A 23589-nucleotide genomic window follows, 5' to 3' on the forward strand; every position below is an offset into this window, starting at 1 on the left:
ATGAGTCCCACAGGGTTTCTGGGATTTTTCCTGTTGTTATTTCTGTCACTCACAGCTACAATAAATCTACCATTAAAATTATGGACTGGTCATTTCTTCGGCAGAGGGCAAGCGGGCAAATTTAGCAGGGAATCAAATACTTTTTTCCCTCAGTGTACATGTAATGTAATAACAGACTTACATCTCTGGTAGTTTCCTATGGATTCTGTTCCTTTTGCACTGGGCTCCAGCCCGACTAGGTATCCAAAGCTTGCTGTCATGTTGCAGTAAACATCTGAAATGACAACCATGGATTGCAGTATGAAAATCACCTCTTCTGTTCACCCTTCTTTATCACTGGATAGTGGCAACCAGTACATTTGTTTTATAGGGAAGATAAAACAAATCCGAAACTGATTAAACTTTAAAGCACATAGCTTTCTCTCCTTCAGCTATTGCTTGGTGATAGGGACTTGGGAGAATAGCATGCTTTCCCCATGGGCCACAGCTAATGTCTACTAAGGAGTTGAGATTTGCCATGGAGGAGGTGGCAAAATGTGGGGTATGGGTGAAGCTTTGAACAAACTGAAGTAGTCTGACAAGGATAGATTTTAACAAGGAACCAAGAAGAAATGAGCATCTGAGAAAAAAGCAAATGGGACACTTTATGCTTCTAATGTTTTTCTTTCTCCTTTGCTAAGCTCCTATCAGGAGTCTGTCAAACCTAACCACAATATCAACAGCAAAGAAGATAGTGATGCTTTGATCATTACTCAGATTGAGCAGGTTTTCCCTATTATATGGCATCTATTTGAAGTGAAAATGAGGCACTGTGAATCTCTTTGGAAATGGCAGGATTTTGTATGGGATAGCATCAAATATAAGTTTTGTAGAATATTATCATTAATTTCAGTACAAAAGAAGAAAATTGTTACAATCCACAGACATTTCCAAGCCACTGACATTTCCCTATTTAGTATTATTGATCATTTCCATACTGTATTACTTTAAGTATGCAGTGTGCTTTATAGTGTGCTTTTCCTTATCTCACAGATCCTCACAACACCCACTTTTCAGATGGTGAACTGAGGCTAAGAAAGATTTCTCCCCCACAGATTTTAAACCAGGATTTCCAAAACCCAATATTCTTATTCAACAGATTATATTTTTAGCAAGGCTTTGGGCTTTCACTGGAACAGGTAAAATAGAAAACGTAAGCGAAAAATTCTGGGTAAAATGAAGACATACATTTTGTGTTTCAAGGACTATCATTTCTTTGATATGTGTGACATTTCTCTGTCAACAGCTCATTCTGATTGGCATGTGGGATAACAGCAGAATGAGATTTCCAGGGTAAATACATGGATTAAAGGAGATTATACTAGTGACTGTAAATGGATGATAAATGCTTTAGTTTTCTGTGTTTCTTGGGGGGGGGGGGCAAAGTCTGTTCCAAAGCATGGTCATAAGGGATGTATAAATTTAGATGGTCCTTATCACACTACAGGGTCTCCTATTTGCATTTACCCCCTTTTTAAAAAAGATTACTTCCCTAAAATGAAGCAAAACATGGAAACAAGCAGTTCTGCTTGAATTATGAATTAGAACATGTGTATGCATATGTATGTGCAGTGATCATTTTGCATAATTTATTCCAGTCATAAGATTTGAGGTTACTGACTGTAGAATTGGGGACGGGGAAAATTTTAACTTCCTAGTTACAGCTTTCCATCCTTTAAGTTCCAATCACCTAGTTCGTACTGATCTGTTTTGACACTGATTTAATAGCAGAAAACAGAATCAGCTGAAAAATGCAAACTACAAACTATAAGTCACTAATGTTGCAGAGTCTTCACTGTTTACAATAAGGCAAGGTGGAGTTTTCTCTTCTACCATGGAGATCACACACGATTCAGGTGTGATTAACATACTACACTATACTCTTGTGAAGTCACAAATCAGTGAATAAGGATTTCCTTGAAATCAAATTAGAAGAACAGCATTGTGAGAGCAGAGGTATGTCTTCATATGATTAACTGATTCACTATTAACGAGCAGACACACTTTAAAAGTAGAAACTGATTATCTGGGTGGAAAGGATCTATCGTGCATCAAATATCTATGCTAAGTAAGAAGTCTGTGTAATTGGATTTTTAAGAAGTTACCGGTGCAGTGTTAGGTAGCTGCTGAATGCAGATCTGTTTAGCTTCCAAAATTTGCTTCCAAAGGTTATTTCAAGGCACTTTACGTAGTTTATAAATCTGCCAACATAATTGCCTCTCAGAGAATGTTTATTTTGCTACATATTTAGGGATGACAGTTGTGGTGACAGCTGCTTCCATGTGGTGAGTCCAAGGCAAAGTACTACTGAATGGGATTTTGTTCCATAAAAGAAAACAGCACTGATCTGCCTACAATACAAATATTTGATTTAATGGAGTTGTAGTTCATATCATTACTTAAATGAACATACTTTTCCACATCCTAACCAAAAACTGACAATGAAAAAGAAGAAGGGACTTTAGGTAAGGAGGTAGAAGTGAGCCAAAAAGGAGGGGCAGAGGAAGAAGTCGTCTAAAGGTGACATGAAGGACACCAGGGTCTTAAGAGAGGAGGAGCCTGGAGGAAGGGAATCAATATGGTAAACGGGGGACTGAAGAAAGGAATAGGGGAAGAAAGGTGAGTGCCTGAGAACTACATGTATGCCATCTTTCATTCCATGATGAAACAAAATAAAAGATGGGAAATGAGAGCACCTTGATACATTTTAATAGGGTTTGGCTACAGATAAACCCAGTTGAAATGAATGGGGGCTGAAATGCAGCCTTGCTTTGTGAGCTGAGTCCAACACAGCATCTTTGAACACAGAGGTGGGAGATGAGGAAAGGATGGCTTAAGGGCACCTGTTCTGAAACTTTCAGTTCTTCTTTGGTTTACGATGCGTTCATCAAACATACTCTCTCTGAATAATGGGTGCAAGTGAAGTTAATGTTTATAAATAAGGTTAGCAAGAGTAGAAACCGTGCCGTAACATTAAGATCGTGCTCACACCATTATAAATGAGAGTTGATGAACCAGGTTATTTTCATATGTGCTTGCAGAGTGCTTTAGTGCACTGAAACGATCATAATAAATGACAAAACCTAGTAAAAAATGCCCAGTGTGTAATTATAAATAGTACTGATGAAATAAAAATGAAGATGTACTTGTTGCACTCCATGGTGATCTATGTTAACCGCTGATTAGCCATTCTAATTCCCATTATTTTCTCAGTAGGGTTGAAAATTCACTGGAGCCATTTGCATTAACTTTCATAGGTACAGGGATCCCTGATATTATTAATATACTAAGTAATGAGTTCATTGCACTAATGCAGCTGCATTTAGTCCTCAGTTACTGGGCATTTACAGGAGCTTTCAGGGGGAAAACCTAACCAAGGAATTTGCAGCAATGCTGAAATGTGAAGCTTTTGGTTTCAAATGGCATTTTCTGTTTTTAACTTGCCTGCGTGACAACTCTTGCCTAATCTGGTTGTTGTTCTAAATTTCTTTGACACTATGGTTAACTTCTTTAATTTTCATTTAGAGTATTAAAGATTCTACAGTGATGGGTCTTTACTGTAATTATCATACGGTAGTGTGTTCCGTATTGTGAATGTTCAGATTCTGCATAACAATGTGAAAATGGCAGTAATTTAATCTAATAAAGTTATCTATCCAGAATGGTATCTTACAATAATATGTATTTAAAAGGGGGATGTATTCCAATTATCCGCCTAACCAGAACTAGCAGGTCATCTTTAACACCCTTCACTTTAACAAAGGAGAATGCGTGAGCATGATAAATTTTTAATTAAAATGAACAATAGAGGAATGGGGAAACTTACATTTCTCAGCCAGCAAATAAAACTAAAGTATAAAATGTTGGTTTCTTATTCTGGAAGGTAATATGGCCTTCCATCAGTTAGTATGTAGCTGTATACAACAGAATGAAGGGGGGGGATTCAAACATCCCAGCCTGGGTATTTCTATTTAAATCTGATTACAGTGAAATAAAACTGTAGCTATTAAAGGTTTAAAAGAACTACAAATACAAGCAGTAAAAGAAGACAGTTAGTAAATGAGGTAGTAAAACATTTCAGCAGGGCAAACAGTTTATAGCTCACTGCCTTCTGTAGCAGGCGGCTCTATTCACCAAAGCCTCACGTGTGGTTCCCTGAATTGCACTTAAGCCTGCAATTAACCTTTCACGCCTAATGAAGCTGTTTTGCTGGAAAATTAAAATGTATAGTACAGCCTGCTCTTGCAAAAGTTGTGGGGAGCGGGGAAAGCTATCTCAGAATGAATCCATTTTCAAAGCCTATTGTTCAAATGTAAAATTCAAATGTTGCACTTACGTCTTAAATTGCACAGCACAGTTTACAAGGCAATCTGCTTTATTGTGGTACATTTTATTTCTGTACTTATTAATTGTTCTGCATAATTGTTAAAAATAAAAAACCCGCACACCAGTAATTTTATAGTTAGGCATTTAGTGCTTGAGGATCAACTATTACCACTAAATTGCCTTTAGGGAAGACTATGGTTGTTCTATGTACAACCAAGATAATATTGTTTTTTCTTGTTTCTAGTGTTGTCGTTTAAAAATAATAATGGCATTTTCACAGGCATATTGGATTGGCCCCTCCTTATAATGGTGTCTAGCATTCACAAAATGAAACTATAGATTGTTTCCCAACCAAAGGTTATGAAAATAGCCAGCCCCATTTCTGTAAAGCTAAAACTGATTTGACAAATCCTATTCCAAGATGGACTTGGAATTTCCTGGCCTCGAGATCACAGAGAAGCTTCTGACCTGTGCATGTGACTCATTAATTCTGCTTCTGTGATTTGATACTGAACCATGCTGATTCTATACTACTACTGCTACAGAACTGAAGAAGCAGACTAAAGGCTCTCAGCTCAGGAGGGAGTATTTTTAAAGGGGGAATGCATGAAGTAAATTATAACAAGCCATAAAACTAGGGGTGACAAATGGGAGATATCATAGGATTTACATTTCCAGCCAATAATATTAACTCTAACTGTTTGGAAACACAACCCTATTAAATAAAGGTAAAGCATATAATAAATATTTAAGCCCCAGCACTTTTATTGACTCTTTGGTTGCATTTTGATGTAAATTCTACTTGCCAGCAGAGTCTGTGCATCATTTTGACTTGGTAAATGAAATTCTTTTAGACCGCCAGTCTGAAGTAATGAATTGTTCCCCTAGTTAATTGTACTGCTTTGATAACAAGGAACTGTGTTGGGCCTAGAGAACACGGTAAGTGAATTCCATCGGATGATTTGTGTGACGTTTTGAAAAATGATCTTCTGGAGTGACTTGATTTTAATGGAACTCTAACAGCATGCAAGCATGTCCCAGTATCCAGTTTTAGATTGAAAAGAAGCAGTTCCTTCTGAATACTGGAGTAAGAGGAACAGCAGCCAACTAAGCATATTTCAAGAAAATGAAAACTTGGGGAAAGCATGTTAGGTTTTTGTTGGTTCAGGATGTCCAGTAAAAAGTGCCTCTATGTATTTATTGGGGAGCACATTCAATCCCTAGCCGGATCCTAGATCAGAATCTGGTGCTTGCTTGCTACTAAATCAATTCACTAATATGACCTGGTCTGTGGAGACCGAATGACACTTAACAATGCTGCACAACAATGTCTCAGTGTGGCAGAGAAGTGGGTTCACTGGCATTGGAAATGAGGACAGGTCATAGTCTGGTGCAAGGGCATCAGACTTGGCCTTGCACTGGAGCCAGAACACTAGTCGTATGTGCTAGAAAGGCATCAATGAGAAAAAGTGAAAACTTGAGGCTAATGTCAACTGGAACCAGTCTAAGGCTAGAGCCGTGCACATGGAAATTTTTAAAGTGTTCTCAAAGAAAAGAGAAAGGCAGGAACAAGATGTTTCTCAACTACAAGCAGGAGTGGGCAATATAGAAACACACACACATGAAAACATGGTACCCTGTTTCTCATATTTTAAGACATACCCATAAAATAAGCCATAGCAGGATGGTATTTATCAGAACATGACCTGAGAAAAAGAAATAAAGATGTCAAAGGTCCTTGGACAGCTATGGTATGCTGGCTTGGGCTCTCTACCTCCAGGATACACATTTCTTCCTGACTTATTCACAAATTCAAGAGTTCTTCAGTAGCCTGAATTGGATTTAGAGTCCTGTAGATGTTTGATGTCTTTGTGCACCTTGAAGCCACATTAATGATGCAATCCTGTGCATGTTTCCTTCTAACCCATACTGTCAGGTAAATGTGTTTGGATTGCAACAAATGTTATATTTTTAAGACTGGTGGGCACCAATTAATTTGGATCTTTCTTTCATCCCAAGGGCTCAAAGCAAGTCCAGGGTTTCTGTCAAACTAAGCTTTCTTCAGAAAGGGCCCACTGAAATTAATGAATGTAATGTAGTCATTTCTTTTAACTTCAATGGGTCTACTCCAGCTACCATTGGGTACAACCCCTAGCACTTCTTCTTACTAAGGACACTTTCTTGCTGAACACTGCTATTCCAGCCACCAATGCTATAGTGCTACTGAATGATGCAGAATCAGAGAAAGGCAAATATGATGTGGGAAATGATTTCATGGCCCCATTCTTGTGTATGTTAATTTGTATGGATCCAAGACTTCCGCTTGGATCGCCGTGGAAGATGGCTGAAAATACCAACTCTCCAGTTCCCACGGGGTTATTTACGAGGCTGTAAATGGGAGTATGCAGCCTCCTGAAGTCTTCCGGGGGGGTACAGGAAGATGCAGTCTCATCCGCAGATGCCCACCACCAGCTTCGACTTCGGAATGAAGGAGGGGCTGGGGGCACTGGATAGAAAGCCCCCGTGGGAGCCTGGATCTCCCAGGATGCCGATTCTACGAGCGAAAACAGGCTCCATGACAAGAGAAAGACTGGATATAAGTTGTGGACATGCTTCAGACAAGGAAAGAAGATTTATTCTGCTAAGCTCAGCGACTGAGAAAACAAAAGATAACAGAGGAATGTACCCAAGAGCAAGAAATGGTATGTGGCGGAGCTGAAGGGGGGAGCGAGAACTTTATGACTCTGCTTTACTGTGCCTTGCAATTTACTTTAAAAAACTCCCTCTTGAAGAACCGTAAACAACATTTATAAAGCAAGCGAGATCGGAAAGTGGGAAAATTATTCAATTAATATGGTTTCTTAAATATATAAACTGTGTGAATTGAACTGTGTGAATTGGGAGAAAAGCAATGACAAACCTAGACAGCATCTTAAAAAGCAGAGACATCACCTTGCCGACAAAGGTCCGTATAGTTAAAGCTATGGTTTTCCCAGTAGCGATGTATGGAAGTGAGAGCTGGACCATAAAGAAGGCTGATCGCCGAAGAATTGATGCTTTTGAATTATGGTGCTGGAGGAGACTCTTGAGAGTCCCATGGACTGCAAGAAGATCAAACCTATCCATTCTTAAGGAAATCAGCCCTGAGTGCTCCCTGGAAGGACAGATCGTAAAGCTGAGGCTCCAATACTTTGGCCACCTCATGAGAAGAGAAGAATCCTTGGAAAAGACCCTGATGTTGGGAAAGATTGAGGGCACTAGGAGAAGGGGACGACAGAGGACAAGATGGTTGGACAGCGTTCTCGAAGCTACAAACATGAGTTTGACCAAACTGCGGGAGGCAGTGCAAGACAGGAGTGCCTGGCGTGCTATGGTCCATGGGGTCACGAAGAGTCAGACACGACTAAATGACTAAACAGCAACAACAAGTGTGAATTGAAAATATAAATAATCAAAGTATGTATTCTTGGATTCGCTTGGAATGTGGTTAAAGATTCCTTAAAACATGGACATCAAAGAGAAGCAATCACACTAGCAGCTGGAAACTTGTCAAGAAACTTCTGAGTTATGACGCAGTTATAATTTAGATTCCGCCATATTGGGGATAAAGCCGGCTATGATATTAGTCAAAGGGGGAGAGAGCCATAAATAAGACATTAGATGTGTGTTTATAGTTCTGACCTGGCAAAATCTCCCCTGAAAAGGCTACCCTGTTTCTCCGAAAATAAGACGTAGCCATAAAATAAACCGTAGCAGGATTTTTAAGTATTCAAGGAATATAAGCCATACCCCGAAAATAAGCCATAGTGATAGGCACAGCAGCAATGCTGGCCACGGCAGGAGGAGGAGGAGGGAAAAAAATAAGACATCCCCTGAAAATAAGCCATAGTGTGTGTTTTTTGAGGAAAAATAAATATAAGATGGTGTCTTATTTTTGGAGAAACACGGTATATTGAGTAGCGATCTGGAGCGATCTGGAGAAATCACCACAGAGGCTTAAAGATTTGATTCATGGGGACTGCTCGAAGATGGCAGCTGCTGGCTGTGAGAAGGACGTTTGGATTTCTGGACGGACTTGGCAAGATACTATCATGCGAAGAGACAGTGCTAATTTACAGAGGAATCATAGGCATAAATTCACACAGAAACATATACGGTTTGGTCAAACAACTCAGGGGCTTGAAAGAAGATAGAAGGATTTTAATAGATTATTGGATATGATCTGGACTATATTGATTAGAAATGTGGTTACTATAAGAGGACTAGACTTTCTGAGTCTGAAGTATGGGAAAACAAACTTAAATTTGTATAATTTGGCAGAAGATTTGGATTAATTGTTTAATTGGTATTTGTATAATTTGAAGGGGAAAAGGAAATGCAAGAAAGCAAAATGGCTGTCCAACAAGGCCTTACAAATAGCGGAGGAGAGGAGGCAAGCAAAATGCAAGGGAGATAGGGAAAGATACAGGAAACTGAATGCAGATTTCCAAAAAACAGCAAGGAGAGACAAGAGGGTCTTCTTAAATGAGCAATGCAAAGAAATAGAGGAAAACAATAGAATGGGGAAAACCAGAGATCTGTTCAAGAAAATTGGAGATATGAAAGGAACATTTCATTCAAAGATTACCATAATCAAGGACAAAAGTGGTAAGGACCTAACAGAAGCAGAAGACATCAAGAAGAGGTGGCAAGAATACACAGAGGAATTATACCAGAAAGACATGGAGGTTTCGTACACCCCAGGTAGTGTGGTTGCTGACCTTGAGCCAGACATCTTGGAGAGTGAAGTCAAATGGGCCTTAGAAAGCACTGCTAATAACAAGGCCAGTGGAAGTGATGATATTCCAGCTGAACTATTTAAAATTTTAAAAGATGATGCTGTTAAGGTGCTACACCCAATATGCCAGCAAGTTTGGAAAACTCAGCAATGGCCAGAGGATTGGAGAAGATCAGTCTACATCCCAATTCCAAAGAAGGGCAGTGCCAAAGAATGCTCCAACTACCGCACAATTGCGCTCATTTCACACGCTAGCAAGGTTATGCTTAAAATTCTACAAGGCAGGCTTAGGCAGTATGTGGATCGAGAACTCCCAGAAGTGCAAGCTGGATTTCGAAAGGGCAGAGGAACCAGAGACCAAATAGCAAACATGCGCTGGATTATGGAGAAAGCTAGAGAGTTCCAGAAAAACGTCTACTTCTGCTTCATTGACTATGCAAAAGCCTTTGACTGTGTCGACCACAGCAAACTATGGCAAGTTCTTAAAGAAATGGGAGTGCCTGATCACCTCATCTGTCTCCTGAGAAATCTCTATGTGGGACAAGAAGCTACAGTTAGAACTGGATATGGAACAACTGAGTGGTTCAAAATTGGGAAAGGAGTATGACAAGGTTGTATATTGTCTCCCTGCTTATTTAACTTATATGCAGAATTCATCATGCGAAAGGCTGGACTAGATGAATCCCAAGCCGGAATTAAGATTGCCGGAAGAAATATCAACAACCTCAGATATGCAGATGACACAACCTTGATGGCAGAAAGCGAGGAGGAATTAAAGAACCTTTTAATGAGGGTGAAAGAGGAGAGCGCAAAATATGGTCTGAAGCTCAACATCAAAAAAACCAAGATCATGGCCACTGGTCCCATCACCTCCTGGCAAATAGAAGGGGAAGAAATGGAGGCAGTGAGAGATTTTACCTTCTTGGGCTCCTTGATCACTGCAGATGGTGACAGCAGTCACGAAATTAAAAGACGCCTGCTTCTTGGGAGAAAAGCAATGACAAACCTAGACAGCATCTTAAAAAGCAGAGACATCACCTTGCCGACAAAGGTCCGTATAGTTAAAGCTATGGTTTTCCCAGTAGTGATGTATGGAAGTGAGAGCTGGACCATAAAGAAGGCTGATCGCCGAAGAATTGATGCTTTTGAATTATGGTGCTGGAGGAGACTCTTGAGAGTCCCATGGACTGCAAGAAGATCAAACCTATCAATTCTTAAGGAAATCAGCCCTGAGTGCTCCCTGGAAGGACAGATCGTGAAGCTGAGGCTCCAATACTTTGGCCACCTCATGAGAAGAGAAGAATCCTTGGAAAAGACCCTGATGTTGGGAAAGATTGAGGGCACTAGGAGAAGGGGACGTCAGAGGACAAGATGGTTGGACAGTGTTCTCGAAGCTACGAACATGAGTTTGACCAAACTGCGGGAGGCAGTGGAAGACAGGAGTGCCTGGCGTGCTATGGTCCATGGGGTCACGAAGAGTCGGACACGACTAAACGACTAAACAACAACAACAATAATTTGAAAATGGATTAGATAACCTGGAAAATCTAATAAAAATGTTTATTAATTTTTTTTTGTACGGATCCATTAAAGGATATGAATTAGAACCAAACTACATCACACAATGTGGCAAGGCATGCTTGATTATGTAATTTAAATAGCATTCACATGTGAATAAGGAATAAGGACTATGGTGCAGTTTCTCATGCTCCAGTTCCAATAAACATCTACACACACACACACTGCTATTTGTCATAGGAAATAAGTTCCCAATGGTGGTAGTGCCAGCTTCCTTTCTGTGGTAAACAGACATTCCAGGCAAGGGTTTTCTTTAGACCACTACAAAATGTATTTATCACATGCACCACAGTTCTGATCCCCTCTCCATGGTACCTGAAGCATAAAAACAAGCATCACCAAACTACGAGTTTAGGACAATGTGAGGAAGTGATCCTGAGCAGGGAGGAAAATTAAAGGAAGCATCCTTGTAGGAGCTTCGGAGCTCCACTTAACAAGAGTTAGGCTGTGGGACAACAATGCCAGTGAAAAGAACACTCTGACTCAAGGAGAAAGATGGCCCTGCCCTGAGATGCTGCCATAATTAGTATCATGGGGAAGTACCTGACAGCATCCAGAATGATGTGGGGAGAGAAACTAGCCATCTTCTCTGTGAACAGCAGGGAAGAGTTTTTCAACAAGTTGATCTACTCTTGTGGAACCTGGTAAAGCATATAGCGAATCCAAAAGGCTACTTCCACATTTTAACTCCCCCCCCCCCTGAGAAATAACTCTCCCTTTTGAACCCCGTTGGGTCTTCTGACAAGCCATGAAACATTCTTTGCACATTTTGGATTTTCCCCTCTGTATCTGTGCTTTTGCAACATGGAAATGATGTTGATTCAGTAAAAAGTATGAGGGAATATTTTACAGAAAATCTAATTCTTTGCATACCGACATGTTGACAAGCTATATATCCACTCATTGAACTGAAGAACAGGGTATGGTTGCACAATTAGAAATCAAAGTCAAGAATCTTCAAATATTGTATGATGTTTAAGTAACAGCATTCTCATGGCTGTTCTTAATTGACAAAACATGCAGAGTTGTAGTTAGTAAGGCAATTCACTGATGCATCCTTTCCCCTGACCCCATGGCCTGGCACACATGCTGATGTCCTCAGTGCCAGCTTTTATGTTCTTCCAGGCCTTTTAAGATCTGGTTTTAAGTATGTAGCATGGTTGGGGATTTTAATGTGCTTTTTGTGATTCTACTCAATGGTACAAAGAACTATGATGTCTTTTTTTGCAGCCCATGGCAGCCATTTGGTGCTGGTACCCACAGCACTTTTATCAAGATATGATCTGGAATCTCTCTCTCTCTCTCTCTCTCTCTCTCTCTCTCTCTCTCTCTCTCTTTACCCAAAAAACCCAGTGCTTTTTGTAGATAGTATTTTATAGTACTGTTTGGGTTTTTTTGCTGCTTGTCTCATAAATACACACACACCTAATCATAACTCACCCACTACAATTCACTTGATGGGAAGCAGTATTTAGATAAAATAGCTCAAATCCGTGTCTCCCAAACCTTAATTCATACACCCTGAGCAACAAGTTGGACTTGTTTTGGACTATCTGTTTTTAAAAATAAAGAGCCAACAGGGAAGGAGTGGGATTGGGACTGTGGCACAGGGACAGAGTACAATAACTCTTCGCTTTCACTGGCCTCTAGTTTTGCTTTGTTGTTGTTGTTGTTGTTGTTTGAAAACCCAGCTACAGTGTGTGACAAGTGTCATGTTTACTTTTGTCATACCCTCCAACATTCCTTAGATGAAAATAGGGATATTCTACTATATCAGTATCACTGCTAGTTAGTGGTATTATTGGTTTGGGGTTTCCTTTTTCCATCAGGCTTTCCTAAATGCAATACATAAATACAATTATTACTGTGCTTAAAATACTGCAGTTTTGTATGTTTCCTCTCATAACTTTTGTACTAGACAAGGAGGAAATGCTCAAGCAATGATATGGCAATTCTGATTCCATGGCTTATGAGCTAGTTTCTAGTGGAATTAGGAGATCCTCTCAGTGAAAGTAGAAAGAGAAAGCAGAAAAAAGTATTCTCATAGAAGAATGTTAATTCCTCTTTTCCTTTTCCTTCCAGGACTGGCAATTGCAAGTGCACTGATAGACATTTCACAACAGAAGCCCTCGGAGTGTAAAGATAAGAGTTCGGCAGTCAGAAATCGAAAACACCACCTTTCAACACGTCAAGGAACTTGTGTCTGAGATTTAAAAAACACATTTGTATATTCTGTAATGTTTTTCTTTCTTTTTTTCTTTTTTAAAGAGCTTCCATTGTAAGCTAAAATACAGCCTCAGGTTTTATGGAGGCAACCTCTGGATGGTGGTAAGAATGGTGGTAAGAACCTCCAGGCTCAGATTAGCACCTTCTTTCCGTTGTGCCCCAAAGCAGGGCATCTGGAATGACAAAGGTGAATATACTGGAGGACCTTATGAAAAGATTCTGACATCAGTAATGATATGAAAAATACTTCTCCACACTTCTTATTATTCATATCAGGAAATAAAGACAAATGTCTGGGAAAAGATAGTACATTGTTTTATAATGTGGAAGGAAATATATCATGGAAAATTAAAGTACAGTAAGTCTAAAGGACTTGTAATATAGCTAGAAGTGTTGAGTTATTCAGTTTCTCAGCTTGATTAGTGCTGAGATACACACACTTAAGAAAGCAGAAACTGACATTATTAGGGATATAAATAATATTATCATTACCCTGATATGAAGGCATAATTTGAACTTTGTGATAGGCAAATATAGCAAAAACCATGTATTTCAATGAGCCAGATGTAACAAACAAAAAACTCTGAAAGGATTGATGCATATCAAGGATTTCTGCCTTCCAAAGGACCCTGCCACAGTCTAAGGTGTGAAGCAGGATGAAGACTGGACTTTTCTACTATGTAAGAATTCAGAATGGTGAATACAGCAAAGAGTACATGCTTGTCTTCCATGCCAACCAACTAACTCATTATCAGATCTGACTGAGTTTGGGAAAGCATGTCCAGCAGCCAAGATCCGTTTCCCCCCCCCCCAATAGCCATCTCCAAAATTGCAAGACCCAGGAGAACAAAAATTGCAAGACTCTCTGCAGAAGACTATCTGATGCTTTTTTAACTAACATAATTGTGAAGGCTGAAGTCAAATGTAGCTTTAAGCATGCTGACGTCTATTGATTACAGTAGTCTCAAGCATACTCAAGTTTGTGGCAAACGGTAGCCTCAATGTCCAGTGTTAAAATTAATGCCATAGCCGCTTATTTGCAGAATAATGTTGCCCTTGCCACACTTACCCCTTCATCACAGTTATTAAAAGTCCTCCCTCTCAGAGCAGCAGATCCAAGCTCTTCGTATTCATTGCATTTAAGTAATTCCACTGTACCCTAAAATACAGTGGTACCCCACTGAAGTCAACAAGCAATTAAGCAGAGTCCTTGTTTTATTTTCATTATGCAGTTCAGCCCTTTCATTCACAGAAGGAACAATGATCCAGCAGAGGTAACTACTCACAGAGGAGGAGGACCAATTTTTGGCCATTTTCCCTTCAGCTGCCACACCACCTCCCATGTTGTTTTGGAAATTCCCCCAACTCTCTGATCATAAGTGGAACTTCACTCACTAGGTGAATGATAAGGTGGTAGCCAACTAAGTCATACTCAGAGTAAACTCACTGAAAATTAATGGACAGGGTATAAATAATAAATTATTATTATTATCAAATCCATTTGTTTCAGTAGGTCTATGCCAGTTATAGCTAATGTTGGAGTCCAACCATAATATTTAAATGTAAAAGTTGTTTGCGGAAGGTGGCGGCAGATGAAGCACGTTTATATTTAGGCCTAATGTCTCAAATTCAGGGAACATTAAATGCATTCAAGATCAATTAAATTTACGTATTTAATTCTTCAACATAAGCATCACTGAAATGAAGAAGACTAAATCTACAATTTTATTTGGAGCTGGGCTGCACTCTGAACTGGTCACGGCAGGTTCCCCACCCAGTCGTCTTGCAAGAACTTCCTCATAAGGGCAAAGTAGCAGTCCTTAGTTTGACAGCTGCCTGTATGGGAGTTATCTATCAACAGAGGTATAAACTCTTACTTATGGTGGAGTTGTGCTAATTATGAAAGCTATACAAATATAACTTTTGTTTATAATTATACCTGCATTTTTAAATTAAAAAAATCATTTTATTTCCGGAAGGGGGAGACATTTCACTGTTTACACTTTGACTACATACCAGTTGTTAAGGTACTTGCATGCCAAGATGGTACAGTAGCAGTAATAACGCCCTGTTTGTGAGTTGGTAGGTGTTTTTCTTTTGTATTATCATTTGACTACTTAATTTGGATGAGGACTGAATGTATAAAAAAGAAAAGAATTTAAATACATCAAAAGGAACTGTTGTACAGTATGTAGTTCCCTCTCATCCAAGGTCATAAGGTTACATTTTATCATGACTGCTATGCTGTTTTAATTAGTTGCACATTGATAAATTATGCTGGCATGATTGTTGAAATAGTTTCACATTTCAAGAGGAGACCTGATTCTTATGCTGAAGTTATGTTGTCACAGTGTGATGATTTTTGTTGACTGTTCTTACCTCACTTTGTTGTTATTCTAAACAAAGGACCCAGTTCTGCAAGCACTTATATGCCAATATGTTCTATTCATATGATCCTATTTACATATACTGTAATTTTTTCCAGAATTAGGGCAAAATTGATTTCTGTCAGAAATTATCAAAAAATGAAATATTGTAACTACAATAAGAGTCTGTTTTTTTCTTTAAAAAGAAAACCCTTCTGTCATTGTAATGTTGATTTGCTTAAAGAAAACAAATTATTAGAATTGGCATGTATGATGAGTAAGATGATTATTTGAAGAAAGACAAAAGAGAAATAAAAGACTTGGCTATAAATTTCCTAATTTCCCCCAACATGATTTAGTTACCAAAATTTTGTGTATTTTGTGAGTCTACCTACATTTATTGGACAGGTATTCTATAAAATAGTTACCCTGGCTGAAGTATGAACCCTGCGAAACTAGGGTTTTTTGAAAGTATATTCTGTAACATAGCAGTGAAGCAGTAATTGTGCATGACACACTGGATTTATACTGGACCATCCACACATCATTCAGCTTTATTAGTTCTGCGATACTTCCCAAACAATACCACATTATTGCTATCCAGGGGAATAATAGGGGCACTATTGTACTACAGTACCAAAAAAACATAACAAAAAACATACCCAGAATATTTGTGGAATGAAAAGGTTTGGATAGCAAGCAGGCATTGGACACGCACTGTCCAAAAAACAAAATAAAACAGTATGTATGCCAAAGATGTTGCAGGTGGAAACACTATTGAAAGTGCAATCAGGTATAATGCCCCATCAATGAATGCAGAATATAAAAGACATTATCAGGGCATCATGTTTAATTTTAAAAGAATGATAGTGTTGCTAGCAACACTTCAAGATAGCGAGCAATTTTTATAGAGTTGACAGTTAAAATCAGCAATAAATGGTGGGACTTCCTGTGTTGGTCTCATAATTGGTTTGACATGCATTTACATCTGAACCCTTTTTTTATTGTGGACAGAATTACTCATGAAAGGCTCTGTTCTACCATTACACTAGATTGATTTGTAGATAATGATATCTTATTTATTCATTTTCCTACATTTATATCCTACCTTCCCTCAAAGGAACCCCAAGCATACATGGTTCTCTAGGAGGACTGACAATCTGTAAACTAGGTTAAGCCAACAGGGTTTGGGTTAAGTGAGGATTTTAACCTGTTTTCTCCAGTCCAACACACTAACCATGTTTGCAAGGATTTCATCCAGGGCATTTCCCCCTCTACTTTGATCTTCCTGCAGCTGATTATCTTGCAGAGAAAAGAATTGCAACTACACAGACTGCATAACACCAAATAACTTTCTCCTCTCAGCTGCTCCCTGCTGAGCAGGAAGGGAACTGAAAAGCCCAGATGAAATTCAGTTGTGAACCATTTCCTGCTCAAGGACCAGAAGTACTCCACCCTTGGTTTAAGGATGGGCATATCTGTCAACTTTGGTTTCTTGGTTTCTCATTTTCCCACCCTTAAGCTCTCACATTTTCACACCAGTATTCTTATTCACATTCTATTGTATGATCTTCACTCATTCAGTAAGGATTTGATAAAGTCCCCCATGATATTCTTGTGGAGAAGCTGGTAAATTGTAGTCTGGATTAGGTAACTGTTAGGTGGATTTGTTGTTGGTTAACTGACCAAACGCAGAGTACTCATTAATGTTCCTCATCATCCTGGGAAAAAGTGACAAGTGAGGTGTCACAGGGTTGTATCTTGGGTCCTTTATCGTTCTACGTCTTTATAAACGATGTGGACAAAAGAATTGAGGGGATTGCTCATAATATTTGCAGATGACAGCAAACTTAGTGGGGTAGCTAGTGCCGAAGAAGACAGAATCAGAATTCAAGATGACCTTAGCAGATCGGACAACTGAGACAAAACTAATGAATGAATGAATGAATGAATGAATAGGGACAAATGTAAGGTTCTACATTTAGGCAGGAAGAACCAACTGAACAAATATTAAGATGGGGGACACCTGGATTTCCAGTAGTACATGTGGAAATGATCTAGGGGTCTTAGTATACCACAAATTTAACATGAGTAAACAGTGTGATGCAGCAGCAAAAAAAGCTAATGCCATTCTAGGCTGCATCAACAGAGGTATAGTGTCCAGATCAAGAGAAGACATTGTACTGCTCTATTCTGCCTTGGTCAGATCCCACCTGGAGTACTGTGTCCAGTTCTGGGTGTTACAGTTTAAGAAGGATATTGACAAGCTGGAACATATGCCGAGGAGGGCAACCAAGGTGACCATGAGTCTGGAAACCAAGCCTTATTAGGAACAGTTGAGGGGGTTGGGCATATTTAGCCTGGAAAAGAGGAGACTGAGAGGAGATATGATAGCCATCTTCAATCTGAAGGGCTGTCACACAGAAGATTGAGAAAGCTTGTTTTCTCCTGCTCTGGAGGGTAGGACTTGAAACTATCGATTCAGGTTATAAGAAAAGAGATTCTGACTAAATATCAGGAAGAACTTTCTGACAGCAAGAGCTTTTCGACAGCAGAACAGACTCCCTCAGGGGGTGGTGGTCTCTCCCTCATTGAAGGTTTTTAAGCAGAGGTTGGATAGGCCTCTGTCATGGATACTTTAGGCATCTGGTTGGCCACTATCAGAACAAAATGCCTGCCTAGATGAGCCACTGGCCTGATACATCAGGTTTTCTTATGTTCTTATGCTGAGAGTGAAGTGTTTGCTACAAAGCATGAGTAAATGTGGGTTGGACTTCAAACTTTACTTGTCTCTCATTGACAGACCGTCTCCACTTTACACAGCTAATTAAAAATAGCTGATGGCAAATCAAAGTTTTGATATAATGGCTTTCTTGCTGCATCAGCCCATCTTCTCAAATAGCTGACAGAAAGTGCTGTGTTTTAGGACACCATCCAAATGTGTTACAGCAATCTCCAAAGTTAGTTTATTTTCATTAGTATGCTGAATGGCCTTCTCATCCATCTCAGCTAATCAGTCAGTCAGTTTTTGGCCTATATTCTACACTATCCTTCTTTAAAATGCTAGCACCTATTTACAGTAGCTGCTCTTTGAATTTGAGGGGGGGGGAGAGACTATTTTAGTCTGTTCTAACTTTGCTAGCTTTCTTTATCAAATGAACCATCCCTTTGTGTTCATATGGTGCATATCTCACCCACTGAAGTCAACAAGAAATGTGCCACAGCATCAGATCTGATCAAGGTTTTGGCTATGATTTATGACAGAGAGAGGAATGGCTCTGACTCTTCTATAGCAGCATCAATGTACTGACCACTGCCCTTGACATTAGTTTGATCTCAAAATACATACTACACTTTATTCCTACAAAGGACTCAAACCCGTTAAATATATATTTGAAACATTAGTGCATAGCTGTCAAGCTTTCCCTTTTCTCACGAGGAAGCCTATTCAGCATAAGGGCATTTCCCTTTTAAAAAGGGAGAACTTGACAGCTATGCATTAGTGCCACTCATTTGAGTTTGAGTTACAGACCCATCTTAAGACTTCTTGTACTGGTTGATACCAGCTTGTGTTGTGATTTTCAGCAGACATTCCAGTACATCTTCGCAACATATTAACATTGTCCTGGCAATACTGAACAGACAGATATGCAGTGAAGGTCACTAAGGCAGTTGAATGCCAGCATTTGCCACCCACCACTGTTCAACTACTACCACAGTGCTGGGGAAGGAAAAGCATATTGTTATGCACAAACTCAATCTTGGAGCGGGTCCCTGTCTATCCCTTGGAATTGACTTCCTTGAAAATTAAGGTCACCAGAGAATGCTGAAGCTTCTATGACAAAAGGTTTATTTACACAGGCTGAACATAATGCTATGTGCTGAGGTGCCAGAGCACATTTGTGGGTGCAAGGCATCCATAAATCCTAGAATTAATAAAAGTTAGAAGTAATCAATGTTTGATTAAACTGTGTCAAACACAAAAATTATTATGCTAACAAGCCAGACGTATCTGGCAGGGCTAGCTGAGAGTAAGCCATTTAGGAACAAAGCAGAGTAATGGCTCATCAAGGAAACCAGCAAGAGAGCGAAGATCAGGAGGGGAGGGACCCCTCCTCCAGCTGTGTGTTGGTGGGCAGAGACCAAAGGTGGTAGAGAAAGTGGGGGCAGAATACAATGTGGGCTAGCTGTGGCAGGCTGGAAGGAAGGAAACACAGCTTTTTGCTGTTCTTTGAATCTAATGCTGCGCCTAAGGAGAAGCCCAGACCCGTTCGGGCTGTGAATACTCTGCAATTCCTTCATCTAGGTTCAGGTTGTATATATGTGTAAATAAACCATATATCACAAAAACACCACAGTCTCTGCTGTGCCTTACTGTCCCAAAAGGGAACACAGACCCTTGTAAACTTGTCTGATATCCCTGGAATCTCACATCACTGGACGGAGATTGGGGTGCAGTGTTAGAAACTCAGATATATAAGCTAATCAACAAATGGTACCTTAAACCTAGGTTGCTGTCGTCACAACAGAATAGTGCTTAGAGGACAAAAACCAGCATTATTTTAGATTGTAGGCTTTCCACATCTCCACAATCCAAGCCCTCAGCAGCACAGAACAATTACAAGACTTTCACAGGCTGAAATTCTAAATCTCACCCAACAAAGACATACATAGGATTTCATTGAGAAACCCTCAGTTTGCACCACAAACTCTTCCCATCTCCATTCAGAGAAAACCACTTTAAGAGTCACAACCCAAGACTTCAGTGTCGCTCAATGACCCCACTCCAAAATTTGTTTAAACCAAAACATGTTGGGTTTAGAGGGGTGTGTGTGTTCTGGAATGCATAAGCCCAGATTTTGGCCACTCCTCAAGGAAGCAAGTTTCACAGTTGCTCTCCTCCCACAATCCCCAAGTACCGGTAGCTTTCCTTCTCAGCAGGCACTATCTGATATTGCTCCAACTTCTCTACTCATCAGTCATCCTAACTCTGGGATGTTACTGCCAAATACAGTCTGCCTCTCCTTGTAGACGCACACACAGATCACAGGCCACCATCACAGGCCCAAGTCCATTCCTAACTTTTGCTTCTGCCAAAAGGCCTTTAAGGTAAGCTCTTACCTGCTTACCACCCCAATATCACTCCCAACATCCATCAGGCCCACCCATTCACACGTTCGCTTTACCCTCCCCAACCCACCCTTAAACCCAGATATCTGACTCCTGGAATGTCAATATATCCCTTCCATTAAGTTATTTCACATGTATCCCCGCCATGCTCACTCACACACACACACACACACACACACACACACACACACCAAGGCAAGGCTTGACACGATCCCTTCACGTGTCTTGAAACCCTGCCGTCTCCACATTTTGATACTCTTCAGTGCTCTTCCTCACACTCCTTCTGTGTTTTATATCTCCATAGCACTTTTAATAATTGCCAGCTTTAAGAGCCCCCACCCATGCACCTTCCTGCCCAACTTTACCTAGAACAGAGGTGTCCCAAGGGAGCACAGACCGGGTGGACACAGCTGGTTCAAGTCCCTGCGAGAGCCCTAGAGTCAGGGGAGGAAGGATCAACAGTGCTGCCAAGGCAGCCGGAGGGGAGCTGGGCGAGGGAGAGGAAACCCACTATGGCCAGCCATTGGGAGCCAAGCTGGGTGAAGAAGTGGGTGGTGGCAATGGCCATCAGATGCTCTAAGACAGGGGTACGCAACTTAAGGCCCAGGGGCCAGATGTGGCCCAATCACCTTCTCAATCTGCCCCGCAGGTGGTCCGAGCAGAGCACCCACTTCAGTGAAGAGCAAATTCTGAGGAAAAAGAATGTGAAAGCTTCTGTTTCAATATTACCTGTGCTTAATGGGGTATGTTTCCACAATGCAAAGCCGCATTAGAGCATGGGTAGGCAAACTAAGGACTGGTGGCCGGATCCAGCCCAATCACCTTCTAAATCCGGCCCGCGGACAGTCTGGGAATCAGCGTGTTTTTACATGAGTAGAATGCGTGCTTTTATTTAAAATGCATCTCTGGGTTATTTGTGGGGCCTGCCTGGTGTTTTTACATGAGTAGAATATGTATTTTATTTAAAATGCATCTCTGGGTTATTTGTGGGGCATAGGAATTCATTCATTCCCCCCCCCCAAATATTCCGGCCCACCACATGGTCTGAGGGATGGTGGACTGTCCCACGCCTGAAAAAGGTTGCTGACCGCTGCTCTAAGCGCACCCCAGAGAAAAAGGGAAGCAGCACTGGCTGGCTGGCAGATGAAGCAGGACATCTCAGAACAAGCTTCCTGGCTCCTCCCTCAGGACCATCTGGCCCTGCAATGGAGGGGAGGGGAGGCAGTGGGAGAGGGAGAAGCACATATCAGGGTGGACTGGCCAGCCCAGTGTGGCTGCTCCAAGGCTTGATCGTTTTAGCAGTCCTCTTTTCTAGAGAATCCCAACTAACAGCAATACAAATCATGAGACCACCCGCCCCCATTTTGTTTAACCCTAAACTCAATTATAGTATCCTTACGAGTAATTTGATTTATTATATTTCTATGCCACTTGTTATTCAAGTGAATCCCAATGAAGCTTACAAACAATAAATAACAATGATATGATAGAACATAATAGAACATCACAAATAAAAAAATTAATCATACAGAATAACAAATCATCAGTGAGTTTCAATCTATAAAACACTGTTAACAAAGCAACAACTAAAAAAACACCAAAGAACAAAACTAAAACAAGTCATATTATACAATTAACAAATCAATACAGCATTTATAATCTATAAAAGCATATTAATAACGTTAAGAAAATAGCAACCGAAATATAAACTAAGCACTGTTAAGATCATACACACACGACCACTGACTTACAGGGTGAACCTTATGAGAGAACCACTTCACCAGATGCCTCTACAGGCAGATCAGTACAATAATTTATTTTATATCAGGACATACTGAATTAGAGTCATGTACTTGCCTGAACAGGGTAAAAACTTGATGAAGAGAATTTCATTATTAGTACAAACGTGACTACGGTAGCACAAGAAATGGGCCTAAGGAGAAGGACAGACCCATTCGGGCTGTTACCAATCCTATACTGTACGCACACCAAGTACAAAATTAACTCTTGAGAAGTGATCCTGATATTCCTTTTAGTTTGTCCCCAAACAGAAGCACGTTGGAACTGAAAAAGGTTCTAACATACTTTATTTCCTCCTTGGAAAGTTGTGGAGAAATTTAGGAAATTCTGCAGCTAGTTCTATAGGATTCCTTTTACAATGTTCTGATCACTGAGACCAGCACAGAGCTCAACCACCTTCCCAGAATTCACTGGGGAATAGTGACAAAGGATATGCTCAGAACATTATGCTGAGGGGCAGCTGGTCTACTGAACTCTCTGGCTCCCCAAGGGTCAGCATCCCTTAACTAAAGGTCAAGTGCAGGGGTGGGAATCTCAGTTGGGGGGGATGTGGCCCCCAAGTCCTCTCTATCTGGCCCTCAGAACTTTCCCCAGGCCACCTGCTCTCCTCAGGCCACACTCCTCACTGCCCCCCCCAAGTGTTTCTGCCTGGCTGAAACGTGTCCTTGAATAATGCCTCTTGGTGCTGCTGTGTAACCAGCCAATAAAGGATTGTCAAGGGGAAAGAGTTGTGTTTTTTTTAAATGCCTGGACATATTAGTCATGCTAAGCATACACACCCCATTGTTAGCTCCCTTTCCCCTTTTGTAGCTTTGTTTGAGGAATTGTTTTAAAAATAATTTTAAATAAAAAAACACTCACCCACTGAGATAATTTTCTCCACTTCACTCCAGCTTCTCCAGGTCCCTTTTATTTTCCTCACACATATGCAAACAAATATTCTGCCAGCAAAGTCACAACATACATATATTTGCAGTTTGCTCCCCACCCAGAGACACACAACTTCCTCTCTAGAAAATGGCCGCTCTAACCCTGAACAAAGTGGAAGAAAAGTACTGCAGCTGGGTTGGTTGGGGGAGTTAATTAGGACCGCCCTGTTAGAAAATGCTGCGATTCAATTGGCTGGAGGCACTGATGAGGCTGGCCCTTTCTGTGTGCTACACTGCTGTGTTCTGAAGACCTCCTGACACGCTAAGTGGGTGGAGTTATAGTATCTAGATTTAGATACATGCTCATTCCAAACAGTACAGTAGGTAGAATTTCTCTGTGAGGAAACGTAGCTTTTCTCAAATTTTGTCCAGAGTTCTGCAAAGCTGTGTTACCCAAAGAAAGAAAAAAATGTAATGG

At 40.4% G+C, this 23589-nt stretch overlaps 1 protein-coding gene and 1 long non-coding RNA gene across 2 annotated transcripts in view; one reads left to right on the forward strand and one right to left on the reverse strand.

Moving 5' to 3' along the window:
* Nucleotides 1-15494, forward strand: part of ATRNL1 (attractin like 1) — a 516702-nt gene extending 501208 nt beyond the window's left edge. Inside the window, exon 29 of the mRNA XM_060274775.1 lies at nt 12803-15494. Coding sequence (XP_060130758.1) covers nt 12803-12927 — 125 coding nt within the window. The 3' untranslated portion in view covers nt 12928-15494. The remainder of the gene's footprint in view (nt 1-12802) is intronic.
* LOC118096462 (uncharacterized) overlaps nt 1-23589 on the reverse strand; it is a 91119-nt gene that overhangs the window by 6894 nt on the left and 60636 nt on the right. Inside the window, exon 3 of the long non-coding RNA XR_004693926.2 lies at nt 182-274. This is a non-coding gene — a long non-coding RNA (uncharacterized LOC118096462). The remainder of the gene's footprint in view (nt 1-181; nt 275-23589) is intronic.

Source organism: Zootoca vivipara, chromosome 5 (genome assembly GCF_963506605.1).
Source record: "Zootoca vivipara chromosome 5, rZooViv1.1, whole genome shotgun sequence".
Classification (NCBI taxonomy): Eukaryota; Metazoa; Chordata; class Lepidosauria; order Squamata; family Lacertidae; genus Zootoca; species Zootoca vivipara.